The sequence below is a fragment of the Drosophila biarmipes genome, unplaced genomic scaffold, assembly GCF_025231255.1.
Source record: "Drosophila biarmipes strain raj3 unplaced genomic scaffold, RU_DBia_V1.1 ptg000017l, whole genome shotgun sequence".
NCBI lineage: Eukaryota > Metazoa > Arthropoda > Insecta > Diptera > Drosophilidae > Drosophila > Drosophila biarmipes.
In genome coordinates, this window is record NW_026114535.1 from 1,626,044 (window position 1) to 1,644,153 (window position 18,110).

An 18,110-nucleotide genomic window follows, 5' to 3' on the forward strand; every position below is an offset into this window, starting at 1 on the left:
GGGAGCTTCTTCTTATTATTGAACTTGAACTGTGTTAAACGGCTCTTTAAGAGTTTAATCGTTTTTTTGCTTCTATTGAATTACTCCGTGGACTAAAGATCGACAAACGATTCCATGAAAAAAAAAGTGAAAAATTAAACGTTTAAATTTTATAAAATGTGGTAAAAAAATTTTAAATTTTAAAGCTTTAATTTTTTTTAATTCTAAAGGGTGGACAAACGTGTACTAACTATAGACAAACGATTTTACGTACTTCCATGCTGAGGGAAAAGTGGATGTGGTATTGCTGTGTTCATAATGTGTGTAATATGGCTAAGGAGTAAAGGCTATAAAAATTTAATACATTTTGGGCTGATGCCATCCAGGCCTTCAGCGTTTGACTCACCTTAGGTAAACATTCAAGAACATCACATTGTCTAACCCATATTAAACTAAATCTATTATCACAGTCTATTAAGGCATTCAGGTATTTGTTAAAAGTACCGAGTACAGGACAAACGCTGTTATCAACAATATAATAACTTATATAATAACTTTGTAATCAAAAACATCTCTGCCTGCCAGTTCTGAGGTATGGTATCGCAAGTACTACTTGCTAAATTCAATGAAAAATCATAAACTGCTGTGTATTGTTAGTGGTCATTAAAACTGAGAAGAACATAGCTTTCCAGAGTGTACAGTTAAAGATTTTAAAATACAAAGATGCCTAACAAGATTTAAGTTAAAGTTCTTGTTTAAACGCGGAAAATGCGTTTGAGTGACCAATCTATTCAGAAGAATACCATATATTTTATTTTAATTTAGGTGGACTTTGTTTTACTTTTGTATACCCTTGCAGAGGGTATAATGAATTTAGTCAAAAGTTCGCAACGCAGTGAAGGAGACGTTTCCGACCCCATAAAGTATATATATTCTTGATCAGCGTCACAAGACGAGTCGATTTAGCCATGTCCGTCTGTCCATTCGTTTCTATGCAAACTCTCAGTTTTAAAGCTATTGGGCTGAAACTTTCTTCTTCTTTCTATTTCAGGTAGTATATAAGTCGAAACCAGCCGGATCGGACAACTATATCTTATAGCTCCCATAGGAACTATCGGGGAAAAAATTAAAAAAAAATTATATCTTTCGTGTTTTTTAACATAAACCTTTCTAATCTTGGATATAACATTTTTAAATTAGTTCTCAATTTCGAATTAAATTTTATCAAAATCGGACGACTATATCATATAGCCTCCATAGGAACAATCGGAAGATGAGTGGTAAAATAATATTGAAAAATGATATCTTCGGTGTTTTTTTAACTTATGACCTCCTACGCTTGGGAATAACATTTTTTATTTAGTTTTAAATTTCGAATTAAATTTTATAAAAATCGGACGACTATATCATATAGCTGGCATAGGAACGATCGCAAAATTAGTCGGAAAACATGAAATAAAAATTATATCTTTAGTGTTTTTTTATATATTAAACATATTCGAAACCCTTAAAAATATAAAAAATTGTATTCCCAATATAATAAGATAATATGTCAGCAAACCATTGTTATTTCCAAGCGTATGAGGTTGTATGTTAAAAAACAGCAAAAGAAAAAAAATTTTTCATATTATTTTCAGCAAAAATTCCTATGGGAGCTATAAGATATAGATGTCCGATCCGGCTAGTTCCTACTTATATGCAATAGAAAGAAGACTTCTGGGAAAGTTTCAGCCCGATAGCTTTAAAACTGAGAGACTAGTTTGCGTAGAAACGGACGGACAGACGGACATGGCTAGATCGACTCGTTTAGTGACGCTGATCAAGAATATATATACTTTATGGGGTCGGAAACGTCTCCTTCACTGCGTTGCAAACTTCTGACTGAAATTATAGCCTCTGAAAATAATTAAATTTTCAAGTCGAGGAAAAAAATTCAAAAAGTAGATTTTCACACAAATTCGGAATTTTTAATAAGTACTGAATGGGTTAAGAAAAGTAGTGCATCATTCAAACGGAATTTAAATGACCTTTCCGTTGATGCCAAAAGTTAAACGAAGCAAGTTCAAGTTAGGAGTATACATAACTTTTCTTTTGTCAAAAAAAAACTTTTGTCAAAACTTATGCCGACTAGTGTAATACTTTTAAATATAAGTTTTAGTTTATTTATTTCGGCATGTATAAACTACGCGCATTCTAAAGTTCTGCTAAAAATAGTAATACTCCACGCGCATATACTAAATTTACGAGACTTTTTTCTTTAGGTCTATTAGAAGTTTTCTTTTACAGCATTCCAGATCATCGGGCCATCCTGAGTTCTGCCTGTGGCTAAGACAATAGAGTTCACAACAGCGACGTTTTTTGGTTTATATTTTTTATTATTTTTATATTTATATTATTTTTGATCATAAAAGTATAAACAAAATGATTTTAAAAAAATTCTTGTTGCAGTTACTAATTTTTTTGTTGTAAGAAACTTTTTGCATTCAAACACTTCATTTCATTTTCAAGACGAAAAAAAAAGTTATAGAAGTAGATTTTCACAAAAATTAGTCCTTTTCAATAAGTTTTATATATGTTATCATTATACCCTCTGAAAGGGTATAAAAACGAACAATTTAAGGTATTATAAAGTAAGAACCCCAATTTTGAAATGGATAAATGTCCTATTTCAAATGTGTCCTGCAAATTTGGTCCAGATCGCATAATATATAAAAAACTTATTTAATACAAAAATTGTTTTATGTTCTATTATTGTATTTATTTATTTTTAACTTCAGCAATGTCATCAATTTTATTATTACTGGCAAAGCAAGTCTCTTATGTTTTTGGATCATCCTTTTTAAATTTAAGTATGACATTATGGGGTCGGAAGTATCCTTTGCTCTGTGAAATGCCTCTGTAAGGTTCTTAATTTTCCTTACATGGTGTAGTCTATCGGTTTTACATATTATATTTCTGGAGTCAGCTGCTTCTTCACCAAAATAACCATGGATTTTTTCAAATTATTAGGTAACCAGCTCTGATGGTAAAGTTCTTCAAATTTGTTGGCATTTATTGGCAGCTGACAGGATAATGATATAAGTATATTCCTCATATTTAAAATAAGGTGTTTATCGACGCCAGGTCTTTCTCCGAAAACTTCATATTTGCTAAATGCACGACGTGCCGTATTCCCAACATTTGTGGACCCGAATCCTTTTTGTTTTGGTTGGTCAACTTTCAGGGACAGGGACGAAATATTGATATTTTTTTTATGAAACGTCTTGGCTTGAAATTCGGCATTTTTTCACACCCATTTTGTACCCAACAATCTAATGGACTTAACAATTTGCAAAAACGTATACTCTGCGGGTTTTATTCTTTCACAATATTTTGCCGGACGCATCTATCAGGCGAAGAGGCCGTTGAAAGACTTGTTTGATATTTCACTTTTGGTGTTTTGTTGCTACGCAGTCCGATACAATAATATTCGCTGGCCGGCAGTTCTTTTTCATTTTTTTACATTTATTTACATAATTGGTATATACAAGGTGAGTTCCAAAGTAGTGGCGCCATCTATATGTCAACTGGTGCGTTAGAATCTGATATCGTTTATCGACTTCCAGTAAAAATTTCATGACATTTCATCCATTGGAAGTGAGGTTATTGCGTTTTAAGTGTCAGTATGTTTTTCTCATCGGTGCGATCGACGCTTGTGTCCAACTATTTGACCAAAAATCACATTTTAACCATCAACCACTCCCCGTATTCACCTGATATGGCACCGTGCGACTTTTACCTTTTCGGAAAAATGCATTTGCCGATAAAAGGAAAGGATTATACAGACGTAGAGGTCATTCAAAAGGCTTGAACCGGCATACTGGAGGCCATACCGGGCAACGAGCTAAAACACTCGTTCGACATGCTTTTGGGCCGTGGAAAAAGCAGAAGGAGACTATTTAAAAAAAAAAATTAATTGATTTTGCCGAAAAAACTATTTGTTGTCTTTTTTTAAGTGCTGTTTACTTTGGAACTCACCTTATATATCAGCTTTTCTGAATTTTGCATCCTCTCGAATTGCTTAATATTGGTTAGTTGTAAAACCTTGATCCAGAATCAAAGCCGACGCTTGTTTAGCGGAAGATCGCAAACGATGTACAACGGGCATGATTATCATTTTGCGAAAAGTGTCGGCTTTTTCAGGGTTTATTCCAAGTTATTTAAATACGACAGGAAAATCAACTAGCCCGCCCCTCCGAGCAGATATGCTTACCGCTTGAGACAGTAATCTTGCGTTAGGTTTTCGCCCCGCGAAGAGGTCGGCTGCTTGCCTTCTTTAAGATCTTCTACTTTTTTATTGAATGTAATTTTTGAACGATCAACTGTTTTTTTTATTTTCTCTCCTTTGGCTTCTATTATAGTTAAATTAAGGCTCATATAACCTTCCATACATTTTAAATATGACTTTTTGAACCTTTACACCACACCATTTTTGACAATTTTGCAATAAATTTGCAGACAAATTTCCGACTTTATCTTTTAAATAATGATAATTTTCTTCCAAAACGCTGCCAATTTTGTCACCAATAAGAGTGTGATCGCCTAACTTTTAGCATATCTGCATTGCTGATTAAGATGTTCCTCCTAATAAACCAAATAAAGCAAAAAACGCAGAAAGCGCACAATGTGCTTACTATTTCTGAATTTAGAGTTGACAGCTCTACAACATGTATATAGACACTCACTGAAATATTTTACATTAGTTTTTAAACTCTTTGGAAAGTTCACATTTCTCTTCAAAAGTGACAAGGGGACACCATTTGTTAAATATACTCATTTTTAGAAAAATGCGAACGGAACACTGTTATTTAAACACTAAACTGTTAAGTTAACATTTAAGGAATCTAACATAGCATTTTTATCATTTCTTAGCATGGTAATGTTGAACAAAACTGAAATTTGCATACTCACGAAAAATGAGTGACCCGGAAACGGGTCAAATCCAACATAGTGCACTGCAAACTTACTTGATAAATTTTTCATATATTATTATTTTTTTTTTAACTTTTGTCTGTTCTAAGAAAAAAGTACTTTTCTGTCTTTACCTTTTATTTTCTGCTGGCTCTGTGAATCGCCGATGCACGTTAAATGTATAGGATTTACTGGCAGCGTTATAGACTTCATTGATATGAATTTTTGGTCTCATATTACGTGGGTCATGCGGCTTTATAAAACAGACGCAAATCAGCCTATTGAATATCTCAGAAGCTTTTAAACAGCTGAATGAAGGATTCAATTCCGTTTTTTCTTGATTTAATAATAAAAAATTACTAACCGAGTCGCCTAAACGCAATAAAGCCAGCTTAGCGGCAGTTAATAAGATCATGGAATCCACCCTAAATCCGAACTTGGTAGCTGTAGCAGTTTTTTTAGACACAGGGGTAAATGTGCCTATGGATACAGCTAGTGCCGGTGTAGTCCCTGTTTCTGGAAGTCAGGCTGTAATAAAATACTATGTGCTGGCTAAGTCAAACAATTCCGTGCCGACCGTACCCATAGGTACTGTAGGTACTGTTTATGGTTCTCAGCTTAGTGAGGTTTAGAATGCTGCTGGGGGGCGTAAAAAACAGTTTTGTAACATAAGAAGCCATTATTTGTTTCTGCATTCACCCCAGATACCACATCTGAGGATGTTTTCGAATTTCTACTCATCCAAAGATAATGCAGTTGAACAATTTCAAATTTTATACTTGTGGGATATCGTCTTTAAAAAAAATTTCTGCTTCATGTGTATAATGTACTACTAATGTAGTGTACTAATGTAATGATGATTTGGTATTAAAAGAATTTAATTCCAAAAAACCGAGTACAAATAAAAGGCCCTCCACTATTCCAAAAAAGTAAAAGGTTTATTTTTGGCCTATCAAAATGTTATGGGACTAAATATGAAGCTACCCAAGCATTTACTTAATATATATATAAATATCACATATTCCAAACGAAATTAAATTTACTACTACTACTACTACTACTACTACTACTACTTTTGTTACATGTTCTTATATTCCACCTGACTGCTTTAATAATTTATGGGCACCAAGTGTCTGCAACAAAGTCTGTTCTATCCCTATTTTCCAACAGAGATTGTTTTGTGTGACTTAATGTTCCTGATATTTCTTGGTGTCCTCCTACTGACTCATTTGTCGCTATACCTTTATCCGTCCATGATTTTTTGAATGGCGTTTTAGAATTATCATTACAGCAATCAGTCTTCAGACCCGTCCGAAGTCACGGTACCTACATCTTACGCTCTTGCTGTACCGGAAGACCGATATTATCCAGCAATGGATCAACCCTGGGTTGATACCCTCTCTCCTTTAATTTCTTCCACTAAAATGAGATGTTTTCGTAAATGTGACTATAATAAACTGAGCAATATTATTTCTCAATATAATTGGACAGACTTGTACAATTATGTCTGTATTAAAAGTGCCACTGAACTATTCTATATAGTGTTTAACACTTGTTTTAAAGTAAACAAAGCTAAATCGATATAAATTTAAATATGAAGTAGTTTTATATCTTTGTTAATGCCAAGCGTAAGTCATCGTAAGTAGTTGAATTCATAGGCCAAAAAAAAAAAAAAACAAACGTCTAAAATTGGTGATTTTTTGTCTAAAATATTTTTTAACAAAGCAAGAAAACGAACTGTAATTTCATATTTGGTCTTTCCAATTCATGCGCGCTACGAATAGCAAGAGAAATGCGACAAAAGAAACACGTGCACGTTGCAGTCAACTCAGGATAAAGAATTAGCTCCCACAAAAAAAATTAATTTTTACCATTAAATCGCGCCTAATTGTCGTCAAATGAAAAAAATTGAAAATAAAGGTATATATTCAGAACTGAGTAATGTTCATGACATTATGCGTTGTGTTATTGTTGTTAATATTATGGTTTCATCAGGGACTTGCAAGATGTGTATTTTTTTATATACAAAGATTTCAGATAAAGAAAATGTTGTGGAACCTCTTTAATAATACTAGAGAATGTTTTTTAGTCTACGTTTTAAATTGAGCTGCAGCTTTCTGACCTAAACGGTCTTTTGTGTTCGTGCATATTTTGTGTTTTGTTGTTTTTGTCATTCGTTTGTGCTTTGGAAATAAAATCGAATAACATCTTTTGTGATAACATCATTGTAAATTTTTTAATTGATTTTTTGAATAAAATATATTTCGAGATTTTTTCTCACCCTTAAAGTATGCAATTTAATTTAAGGCTTTAAAAGTAATTTTCTAATTTGGGAGGACCCAGCTAATATAATGCAGTCTTTTTGCTTTTTCGCTACTCTTAAAAGTTATAAAATCAATGGTCGGCATAACATTTATCAATACTCGTCACAGAGCAACTTAAGAATCTATATTATTCTCAGTATGTAAGTAAGGGCAATTGGTCCTCTTATGGCCAAAAAGTGATATAAGCCTTAAACTCAAATATCATTATTCCTATAATAATATGGGATTTCATAAGTTTTAATTTGAGAATAGATATAACAAATTTTAAATAAAATGATTAAGAAATGAACCGATTATTAGTCACAAAAAAATAATATCGAAAAAATGCATTCCGCTAGCCTTATTGAACAAAAATCCGAACCTTCTGAAACTTACTTTCACTATTGCAAGTGCTTCCGACTCTATAATACATATATATATATATATATATAAGCGGGTTTGGCATGAAGACTCCTGAACTTCTTGGGCAGCTCCAAAACCGACTAAACATAAAAAAATGTATTGGTCTCAGTAAAAAAAGTTTGCCAACGTTAACGTTTTAATTATATGATGGACGTTGATGCTTCTTACGCGGGGCCCTTTTATCAATTTGGGCAAAAAAGCGAGTTCGCGAGGAAGATACATAAAACAAATAGAGACGGGACACAAATAAGAAATAAAAGGCACAACTAAGAATGAAGCAAATGAGTTAAAAAAATATTAGTAATATAATAATAACGGGAAAGAAGTTGAAATGCAAATTAAATGATAAAGGTTGTTATAATTACTACATAGAACGCGAAAGGGCTCGTGCAGACAAAAATTTGATGTACATCGAGGCAGCTTTAGAGTATAATAATTTCGTGTTAGTCTAACAGGAACACTGAATATTAGGCGGATTACAAGTTTTGCAGATTCTACGCAGGTCAAATTTTTGTTTTACCGACTCAATACGGTCGTTGTGCACTTGATATTGTGGACTCAAAACCGACGAAAAATATTCCAAAATAGGACGGACAAAGGAGGTAAATAATAATTTGGTCTTATTAAGATTATTAAATTCGTTTGAACAACGCTTTATAAACCCAAGAACACTCATGGCAATGATAACAGTGGACATTATTTGACAGTCAAATTTAAGTTTAGGGTCCAGAAGAACACATAAATCGTTAACTGAATAAATACGGTCAAGTGCCGTATTTTTAAGAAAGTAACTGATAAACGTAGGAGTACCCCTATAAAAATCATAACGTTGCATTTAAGGCAGTTCAAATTTAAAAGGTTGTACTCACACCATCCATGAAAACAATCAATATCTGAATGTAAGTTAAATCCCGACGCTATATCATTATATGAAAAACAAAGCTTACGTCATTAGCATACAATTCGAGAATGTGTTATGATTAAGGGAAAAACGTTAATAAACAACGTAAACAGCAGGGTCCAAATGACTACCCTGAGGCACACCAGATGTCACAATTTTGAAACAGCATTCTTATATAACCCTTTGAGTCCTACCATTCAAGTAACATGAAATCCAAGATAATAGATTGCCAGGAAACCCAAGCTGATCTAATTTAAATAAAAGAAGTGAGTGGTTAACGGAGTCAAAGACCTTACTAAGATCTGTACAGGGTTGCCCATATTCGACGGACCCATATTTTTTTTTTTAAATTAAAACAAAAAAATAAAAATTTGGCGGTTGGCAATCTTAATTATTTAATTTGTTCCAAGTAGATTTGTTTACATAAATTTTTGAATATGATATCTTTCAAATGGCAGCCTCTGGCGTTAATGGCGTATTGTGCCCTTTTTGCAGCATTTTCCATCGTTTTCGCCAACATTTCGGACGGAATAGCGGCTATTTCTTCACGAATGTTGTCCTTGAGCTCTTCTAGGGTCCTTGGCTTGTTAACGTAAACCTTTGACTTCAAATATCCCCACAAGAAGAAGTCAGGCGGCGTCAAATCGGGCAAACGCGGTGGCCAGTCCAAATAACCACTTTTCGACATCAAACGGCCCGGAAACAATTTCTTCAGAAAATCGATTGTTATGCGACTTGTGTGCGGTGGAGCGCCGTCTTGTTGAAACCAGAACTGCCTCATACGCTTTCGACGAATAATTGGCATCACAAAATTGGTCATCATGTCGCGATAACGCTCCTGGTTGATGGTAACAGCATGGCCATTTTCATTTTGGAAGAAAAACGGCCCAATGACCGTTTTCGAACTAACGCCGCACCAAACTGTGACTTTTTCGTCGTGAAGAGGCACTTCTTGAATCTTCTCAGGATTTTCAGTGGCGTAAATACGGCAATTTTGCTTATTTACGGTCCCATTCAATGTGAAATGGGCTTCATCGGAAATGATAATTTTGTTCCAAAATTGATCGTCATCTTCGGCCATTTCGATGACTCTTTGGGCCCATTCCAATCGACGAGGCTTGTCCGTAAGCAACAATCTTTGCGTCAATTGAATTTTGTACGGGAACAAATGCAAATCAACGCGAATAATCCGTTGTAAAGTGGACCGAGCCATGCCCAACTGCTGACAGCGGCGTTTTTGGGATGTTCTTGGGGACATCTCAACACTGGCTCGTAGGGCAGCGATATTCTCGTCCGATCGCCTTGGTCGACTTTTATTTGGCCTCTTCGGATTAGAAAGAGCCTCACCAGTCGTAAATTTTTCGTATAAAAGCTTAATGGTGTTCTTAGAAGGCGCACTTTTCACATTTTTTAATTTTTTAAAAGCACGTTGAGTTTTCACAATTGACTTCTTCTGTTGAATGTAAATTTCAACTATTTCAGAGCGCTCGCGTGGCGTGTATTGGTCCATGGTAAAAATCTGCTTGGATTGACGCTTCAAACGCGGTATGTCATTAAGCGATCTGGCATCTCTGTCAAAAGTTATGGCGTCGTCAGATGGGTCCGTCGAATATGGGCAACCCTGTATACACAATGTCAGTCTGCATTTTTTTTTTAAACCCATTTATTACAATAGATGACAATTCAAGAAGGTTGATGTATGTCGATCTTCGCTTAACAAAACCATGCTGACACAGTGATATAAGCGAGGAACATATATGTTGCAAATGAGAAGTGATAATACGTTCAAATGCTTTAGGAATTGCCGACAATTTAGAAATACCTCTATAATTTTAAGCATCTGCCTTCGCACCTTTCTTATGAAGTGGAATAATAAAAAAGTCCTTCCAGATAGAAGGAAAAACTGATGATGAAATGATGATGATGACAAATTAAAAAGTTTAAGAAACGGTTTACAAATGGTTGACGCACAAAACTTAACTTGACACATCCAAGAAGTCCATCTGGACCGGGAGAACATGTTGGCGTTGTTGTTGCTTAATCTCTTACGAGAGAGCTTTCGGTGATTACAGGGGAGAAAATACTATTTGCCCTATTAAGAGGGTTAGAATTTGACCAAGCCGTCGAACTATAAGTAGTTTGGAAAAACTCAGCACATAAATCAGCAATTTCAGAATCCGTCGATGCCTCCATTGAGTTTAGACGTACCGAAGAAGGCAATACTGATGACTTACGCTTGGCATTAACAAAGTTATAAAACTGTTTCGGTTCATTTGAAAATTCAAATTTACATCGATTTAGATACATAGAATAGGAATGACTGTTGATAATATTAAAATCCGTTCGTCTTTTTATACATTTTATAAGTGTTTAATTTAAGGTTCTGAAGTCTTTGTGGCGCATTTGTAAACCAAGGAGGCCTGTTTAGAATTGAAGGAAATCTATAAGGAACGCATTCATTAAAAAAAGTATTTAACACTATATAAAATAGATCAGTGGCACTTTCAATGTCTGTACAATTGTACAAGTCTGTTTATTATAGTCACATTTACGAAAACATCTCATTTTAGTTGGAGAAACTAAAGGAGCAGGAGAGGGAAATTGTCAATTCCATAGTTGGATGATATCGGTGTTCAGGTACAACAAGAGCGTCAATTCTACATACTGTGATTTCAGACGGGTCTGAAACAAACACAAGATCTAATTGTCTTCTTAAGGAATTTTTTATAAAGATTACTTGCTGTAACGATAATTCTAAAAGGCCACCCACAAAATCATGGGCTGATAACGGCATAGCGACAAATGAGTCAGTAGGAGGAGACCAAGAAATATCAGGTAGATTAAAGTCACCTAAAACATTCAAAAGATCTCTGTTAGAAAGAAGGGATAGAACAGATTTTATTGCAAACAGATGGTGCTCATAAATTACTAGGTCAGATCCAGGTGTAATATAAGAACATGGAACAAAAACAGATAAAGATTGCAAAGAAACTTTCACACTTAGAAATTCAATTTCATTGGGAATATGAATGAGAATTCTTTCAGATGTTATGCTAGAGGTAACGGCAATCAGGACACCGCCCTCCTACGTGAGTGGCGATCGGTCCTGTAAGTATAAAAGTTTGTTTTGTACGCCCTCCATATAGAAAGATGCAACGACGAATCTTAAGTCGGAGGGAGAGGTGCATTTGACTAACCACACTTAGGCTTATAATGTCAAAAGAAATTGCATGCGGAAGCCGCCGGCTCCGATCAAAGGCGACCTTTCCAGGAGCAGTCGTCTACGGAGTCCTCTCCTCCAAGACCAGCCACCAGGATCCAGCAGGATCCTGGACACCCATAGCTCAAAAGATTTTCATATGTCGGACCTTCGCCGCGATTATAATCAATGAAGGACGGAATATCAACCACAAGGACGACATTCGACATACTGGGTTGCTTGTAGCCGCAGTACTCGAAATACTCATACTTCCGAAGATTGTTCAGCTGTAGGAGCCACCCGATCAGAGTCCAACAGCATACTTCAAAAAAGTGGTGGTGCAATGTAAATGCGTCCATCGAATCAACTAAAGTGAACTTATGCATAACCAAAGACAAATAGCCGCATATAATACAACCAAAACACAAGTGAAAATCAAAAACATGGGAAGCATTCAAAAATGCATTGAAATACATTTAAATCAAATGAATCGGTAGTGCTGATCCTGATAAATAATTAGCGAAGACGAGCCTCACTACCAGCGTTACGGACGACGCGTGCCTCAGGCACATGTATATTTTTTGTGTTTAAGTGAATTGGTATTCTAATGCAACAGTATTTTAGTGCACGTATATTTACATATATATCCAATATTATATTTTGCAAGTCCCAGGATCCGGAGCGTCGGAGGTAAGTTTGTCGGAACTCGGTTCCTTTCATAAAGCATACATATAAATTTATTCGTGCAGTCCAAACAGTTTTTTTTATAGGCTGTTATTAATATTTCAGCGGCGAGTATCAGCCTTGTAATTGTATGTACAAATTCAAGAGCCCTCTGAGCGACATTTGTAGTCGTGAATGGTCTGCGTTTTGCTGATATGCGCACCTTACGGGTGGTAAATTCGATACTCTCCGCTAATACCGGATATGCCAACATGCATATATTAATCATTAAACTTATAATGTGAAAACGAATTTGAAACCATGGTGAACTAGAATTTTAACATGGGGGGTGTGCTGATGTACGAAGTGGAGTAGGTCAAGAACAGTGACATAACTTTCGACGGACAACCTTGACAATAGGGGATCGTTTTACGCGTCCCCCGATGATCCATTGGCACACAAATGTGTGAAGGGGAGGGAATATGGCCGAAACACAGCGCGATCGTATTGCGATCAAGCGACAGCTAAGCTTGTGGGGCAGTGTGGACTAACGACTGACGAACTTTACGCTCTAATATTATTTTTTTCAGGCACTTAAAATATTTATTCCCGTTATGTTGGAGAGGAGAGAGGCTTACCAAGACCCCATGACACGAATACGACGTAGCTTATGCCGGCAAAAATGGTGCCTGAACATCTGTCTCCCTCGGCTCGAGTCCTCAGGCACTAATATGCCCACGTAACAAGTTATTAGACAGAACTGTAGAGTCGGATATCTCTGGTTTTAGCTAAATTTCCATAAAACCTAAAACATCTTCAGTAAATGCAGAGGAGTCAGCATAGGGCTTGGGTAGCTTGATATTTAGTCCCCTTACATTTTGATACGCCAAAAATAAACTTTTTAGTTTTTTGGCACATTGGATGACCTGTTATTTGTTCTTAGTTTTTTAGTCGAAAACATTCAACTTAAGTGCTTTTTTAGAGAATACCTGAGGTTTGACCAAAAAAAAGTTTGTAACGCCCACTTTCACGCCCACAAATCAATTCAATCTCGCTTTCCTGCTTGTCAATAATCTTCATCTCCCTTTTGCTCCCATTAGTTGCGCAACTATTCAAGACTTAATATTTGTCAAATAACTAATTACTTAATGGGTTTGAAAGTCAATATAATATCATGATTTTAATGTTTGATTTTACCTCTTGATCCATGCACTACATTGGGATAATATAAGTCGTTTCTTGAAGTATTTGGCTTAAAACGCGGTAATTTCGAATTTTCAGATAGGCTGTCTTTTGAATTCTTTGAATCTTGACATTCAAAAGGAACTTTTTTTGTTAATGTGGGGTTATCATTTTTTAATGTATGTAAAAGCTGGGCACGCCCTCGACCGACCGAAATATTTAAGTTTTGCAGAGTGGTTATAAGATCCGTTTCTATATTCTTTCCAAGTCGAAAAGATTCTCCACTTGCACCTGAATGGTCGACATCCAACCCACTGTCGGGATCATCACTCGAAGATGAAATAATCGAAGTATGCGCTTGTTTACGAAATAAACTTAGTAAATTTCCTCTGCCAGACATGCTCTGAAAAACAATTGATATAATAAATAAATAAATAAATAAATAAATATATAAATATATAAATAACGTTGTTATTAAACAAAAAAGGAAGCTAACTTCGGCAAGTCGAAGTTTGTATACCCTTGCAGTTATTAGAAATAGTAATAGTAATAGTAAACCCATGTTCAATTTTTAATGATTATTGCTAGTAACTGTTCAATGACATTACAAAAAAAAATTTTTTTAATAATTATTTTATTATTTCTTGACAGCCATATATTATTTGCCAACCAATTTTTATATCTTTCACATGGCATCCGATGTTGATAAAATTTAATTTTAAATTCAAAATGAATTGAAAATTTTTATTTCTAAGCGTAGGAGGTTATTTGTTAAAAAACACCAAAGATATACTTTTCTTTTAAAATTGTTTCCCCAAAAGTTCCTATGGGAGCTATAAGATATAGTTGCCCGATCCGATCAGGCTGGTTCCGACTTATATATACTTACTACTTTGCTTACTTACTTATGTTGCAGGTAGTAGCAAAAGAAATAATTCTTTTGGGAAAGTTTTAGCCCGATAGCTTTAAAACTGAGAGACTAGTTTGCGTAGAAACGGAGAAACGGACAGACGGGCGGACAGATGGAAATGGCTAGATCGACTCGTCTAGTGCCGCTGATCAAGAATATATATACTTTATAGGTTCGGAAACGTCTCCATCACTGCGTTTCAAACAAGCGGCAATAATCAAGTGCGTAATATGCAATTTCTAAATGTTAAACAATAAGTTTTACGCTCTTTTATTAAGCACTCCAATTTGTAAAAATTAAATATATTTATTATTTTTTGACCATTTAAGCGTACAACAGATTGCTGGACTTAATAACACTTGGCGGATGTATTACAGTATCATGCCAATTAAATAGTAAGTTTGAGTTGAACTTGGCTGTGTTGCATAATGCAAGAAAATTGCAGAAACCTTGCAGGTCGTCATAACAGAGTGGGATGTTTTTAGGAAAGTTGTGTGTCGAAATCATATCATTGCTTAAATCTTTTAGTGAGGCGGCGCACTTCAGTTCAGCAAACAAGACTGTCACTGTTTCCTTAAAAATTCCAATAATTTGCAAGCTGCCTCAAAAATTATACAAATCGCAATGTAAGAGAAAATCCGAAAATGCCTATTAAGCATTCATAAGGTTACTGGATAGAACTGGAGGGAATGTTAAGAGAGCCATCGTATGAATGGTTTTTTGCTACTTTAAACCCCAACAAAGCTATAGAAGACTGTTTACGCCAAAAGCTGTGGCGGGCTATTTTCCTCATGTATGAGAACAACCTCTCCAGGTCTGAGGTTTTCCATTGGATAAGTCCACTTTGTTCCCAGTGTGTGCAGGCTATCGGGCAGCCACAGGTCCCATAAGGCATCTCTTCGTTTATGCAATGCGTTGATATCACGTAAGATACGGTAACTTGCTGTCCTCTACTGCCGGTTGCGGCAGCCATTTTCCAATGGCTAAAGGGATGAGCCAGTGAAAACATGACCAGGGTTAAGAGCAATTGGTTGAGAATTCCGATGCTCGACATACACTTTTTCACCGCACCTTCCCATAAAGCAGAATTGTTATCCACTATCCTGGCCCTGTTTACATTGCTGGCTGGAGAGATCCAGCTTGAAGCGGTTGAGTTGGACAGAGGCTTCAGAGAAATATGCGACAAGGGCTGCTACGACGAGAAAAAAATGATTCAACGGAAGAATGGCTACGTTCAGCAGAACAACATGATATCTGATCACTGATGAAATCTATGCGATAATTCTGCTGAACACAAATGATTAATAATCATGATGTAAAATGGTGATACATTATACAAAAATGAATATAATTAAACTTGTACAACTATTTTCCCCTCTTTGATTTTTATATGTCAACGATTGCTGTGATCATATATTTTTATATTATATAAGTAAAAAACCATTTCATTTTAACTATTTTGTCTAAGCCATAAGTCATTTAGATTGCATTGTGAAGATTATTAGGTAAAATGTTTTATTTTTTTGATATCGATAGGTATCATGAGCGTTCAACCAAAAAATATGATAACTGATTGCTGATGGATAAGCCAATGGAAGAATTAGTCTAAAAGAAGATCAATGTGTACCGCCTTTAACGATAAGCAAACACAGTTCACCAAAGATATGTACACCTTGCTGCGCATATATTTGCGTCAATTACACTAAATTGTTGGACGGTCTGAAACCGGTCAAAAGGAATCGAAAAATTATTTAATTAGTCAGTCTGGGCTATTAATGGTCTTACTACAGACGATGCCAGTTTTTTAGCATTTGCAATCCGACGTGCAGACGAAAGAGTTTGACGACCGCTTTGGCTCCCGCGTGCATATGGGTCCTATGCAATGCCGGAGTTTTATAATCGAGCTAGTGCTCCTTATTTCAAATCCAAATCAAAACTGAAACTTAAGATTTAACAAAAGCTCATGCAATGCCGGATGCCCGTGGCAGACCGCTGACCTCGCACATTTTGCAGAAGTCTTACGATTACTGTCAGCCAATGAAAAGGAGCCACGGCTAGGAATGGTACAATGTGCTGCCTCAGCTCTAGGACCAATAAGGTGGACCCAATTTAGGGTGGACCATGCATGAGAGAAAATTGTAATATTAATAATAATAATAAAAAATGATTAATACTAGAAAATGATAAACATTGATAAATGATTAATATTAATAAAGGAAAGAAGAATTGGCCTGCTCAGCCTAAGCTGGGAGTTGGTTGTTAACTTGCACACTATTGACAAAGTTCTAGGAAAATTTACTCTATTTGTAGTACGGCAAGTGTATGGGGTCCGACTTCAACCATTAACAATCCTCTAATAGTTTTATACTTGATTTCTTGATTTGTGGCGAGCTAAGAGATTTCCTGGGCAACGAAGCGTTTATTTTGCAGCCACCACTGGGCTTGGATTGAAATGGCAAGAAAGCATTTGATCTGCTATGAACGTAAGTTGATCCAACGTAGTTCGGGTTGATGTTAGATAATTATGTCCTATCCCATTCTTTGCAGCCAGATTTGTTGAGCGAAGATTTTGTAGCGAACGACCACTATGCTCAGCTTAGTAGATCGCCGCTTCGCAATTATCGAAAACAAAATACATCCCATAGTGTATTCCAAGCCATCCCGAGAGCCTTTGTCACCGTGTCTCCACTTTGCTTGATATAAAACCCCGTATTTGTTTTGATGAAGTGACTTGCACTCCATTTTGTAATTGAAAATCCTGCTCCCGCCAGAATACAGACGCACCAATAGGATGCAATTCTTGTTTCCGTTGGGCGATACATTAAAGACTCCTTATCCAAAGTCGGTACCTGGGAATTTCCATCGAAAAGTTTCTGGAGGGTGCTTAAATGGTAGTCATACCTAAACTTGTCCGGAATGAAGGACTGTCACCTTGGATGTGAAGTGTTTTCGGCAGGTTTCTTCTTCCTCGGTGAGGTGATCTGTGTTCACTTTTTCGACTTTCCAAAAACGCTGCAAGATGACGTTGAGATCGCGAATACCTAGGGTCGTCGATTCCAGCCGATAAGCCAACCAAGAAAAGAATTTAGCAGATAGAGTACCGGGTAGCGATTAAAATAACGATCTTGCTTGGTTTGTTGATTCGATTCCGAGTGAAAATGATCATCTGTTGGTTTCTGAAGTGCTCTACATTTTAGCACGAGCATCTGCAATGCCACATCTGCCGTACACGGGTAAACTGGAGCCGCTTTGCCAAATCCTCGGAAGTCTGATTCGGTGCTAACTAGTGTGGTTTAATCTCTGTCAGTTTTAGCATTTAAATTTGGAGATGCATTTGCCCTGCATGTGCACTTTTCCAAGGTAGTTAAGGCACAATGACAATTGTTTTGCATTATTTAACCGCTCATTGACGCTAAGCGCAGCAAAAGTAGCTAATTTATCTAATCCAGGAATTTGCTGTGTTGTCCCAAGCTGATAACGTCTCAGTGCGCGCAGTGCAGAAACAGGGTACCTTACTGGGTAGAGCGCAGAAGCTTCAGAAGAATGAGTAGCTCCTTGTCGTACCGCTCTTTGAGCCTATCCTGAGATCTCCTCCGAAAC

General features: G+C 36.1%; 1 protein-coding gene and 1 long non-coding RNA gene across 50 annotated transcripts in view; both read right to left on the minus strand.

Moving 5' to 3' along the window:
- Positions 1–18,110, minus strand: part of LOC108021871 (protein argonaute-3) — a 448,633-nt gene that overhangs the window by 248,931 nt on the left and 181,592 nt on the right. For 48 of the 49 annotated variants that reach the window (XM_050890176.1, XM_050890192.1, XM_050890190.1 and 45 more), the window contains one exon: positions 13,616–14,003. In XM_050890176.1, the coding sequence (XP_050746133.1) occupies positions 13,616–14,000 (385 nt within the window). In that variant the 5' untranslated portion in view covers positions 14,001–14,003. Of the gene's footprint in view, positions 1–13,615; positions 14,004–18,110 lie in introns of those variants that run through there. The other variant, XM_050890214.1, reaches the window with a different exon arrangement.
- Positions 3,463–4,672, minus strand: LOC127012046 (uncharacterized). The gene is made up of 2 exons (XR_007765490.1): positions 3,997–4,672; positions 3,463–3,913 (listed from the first exon to the last, which is right to left on the minus strand). It is a non-coding gene; the product is annotated as an uncharacterized LOC127012046 (long non-coding RNA).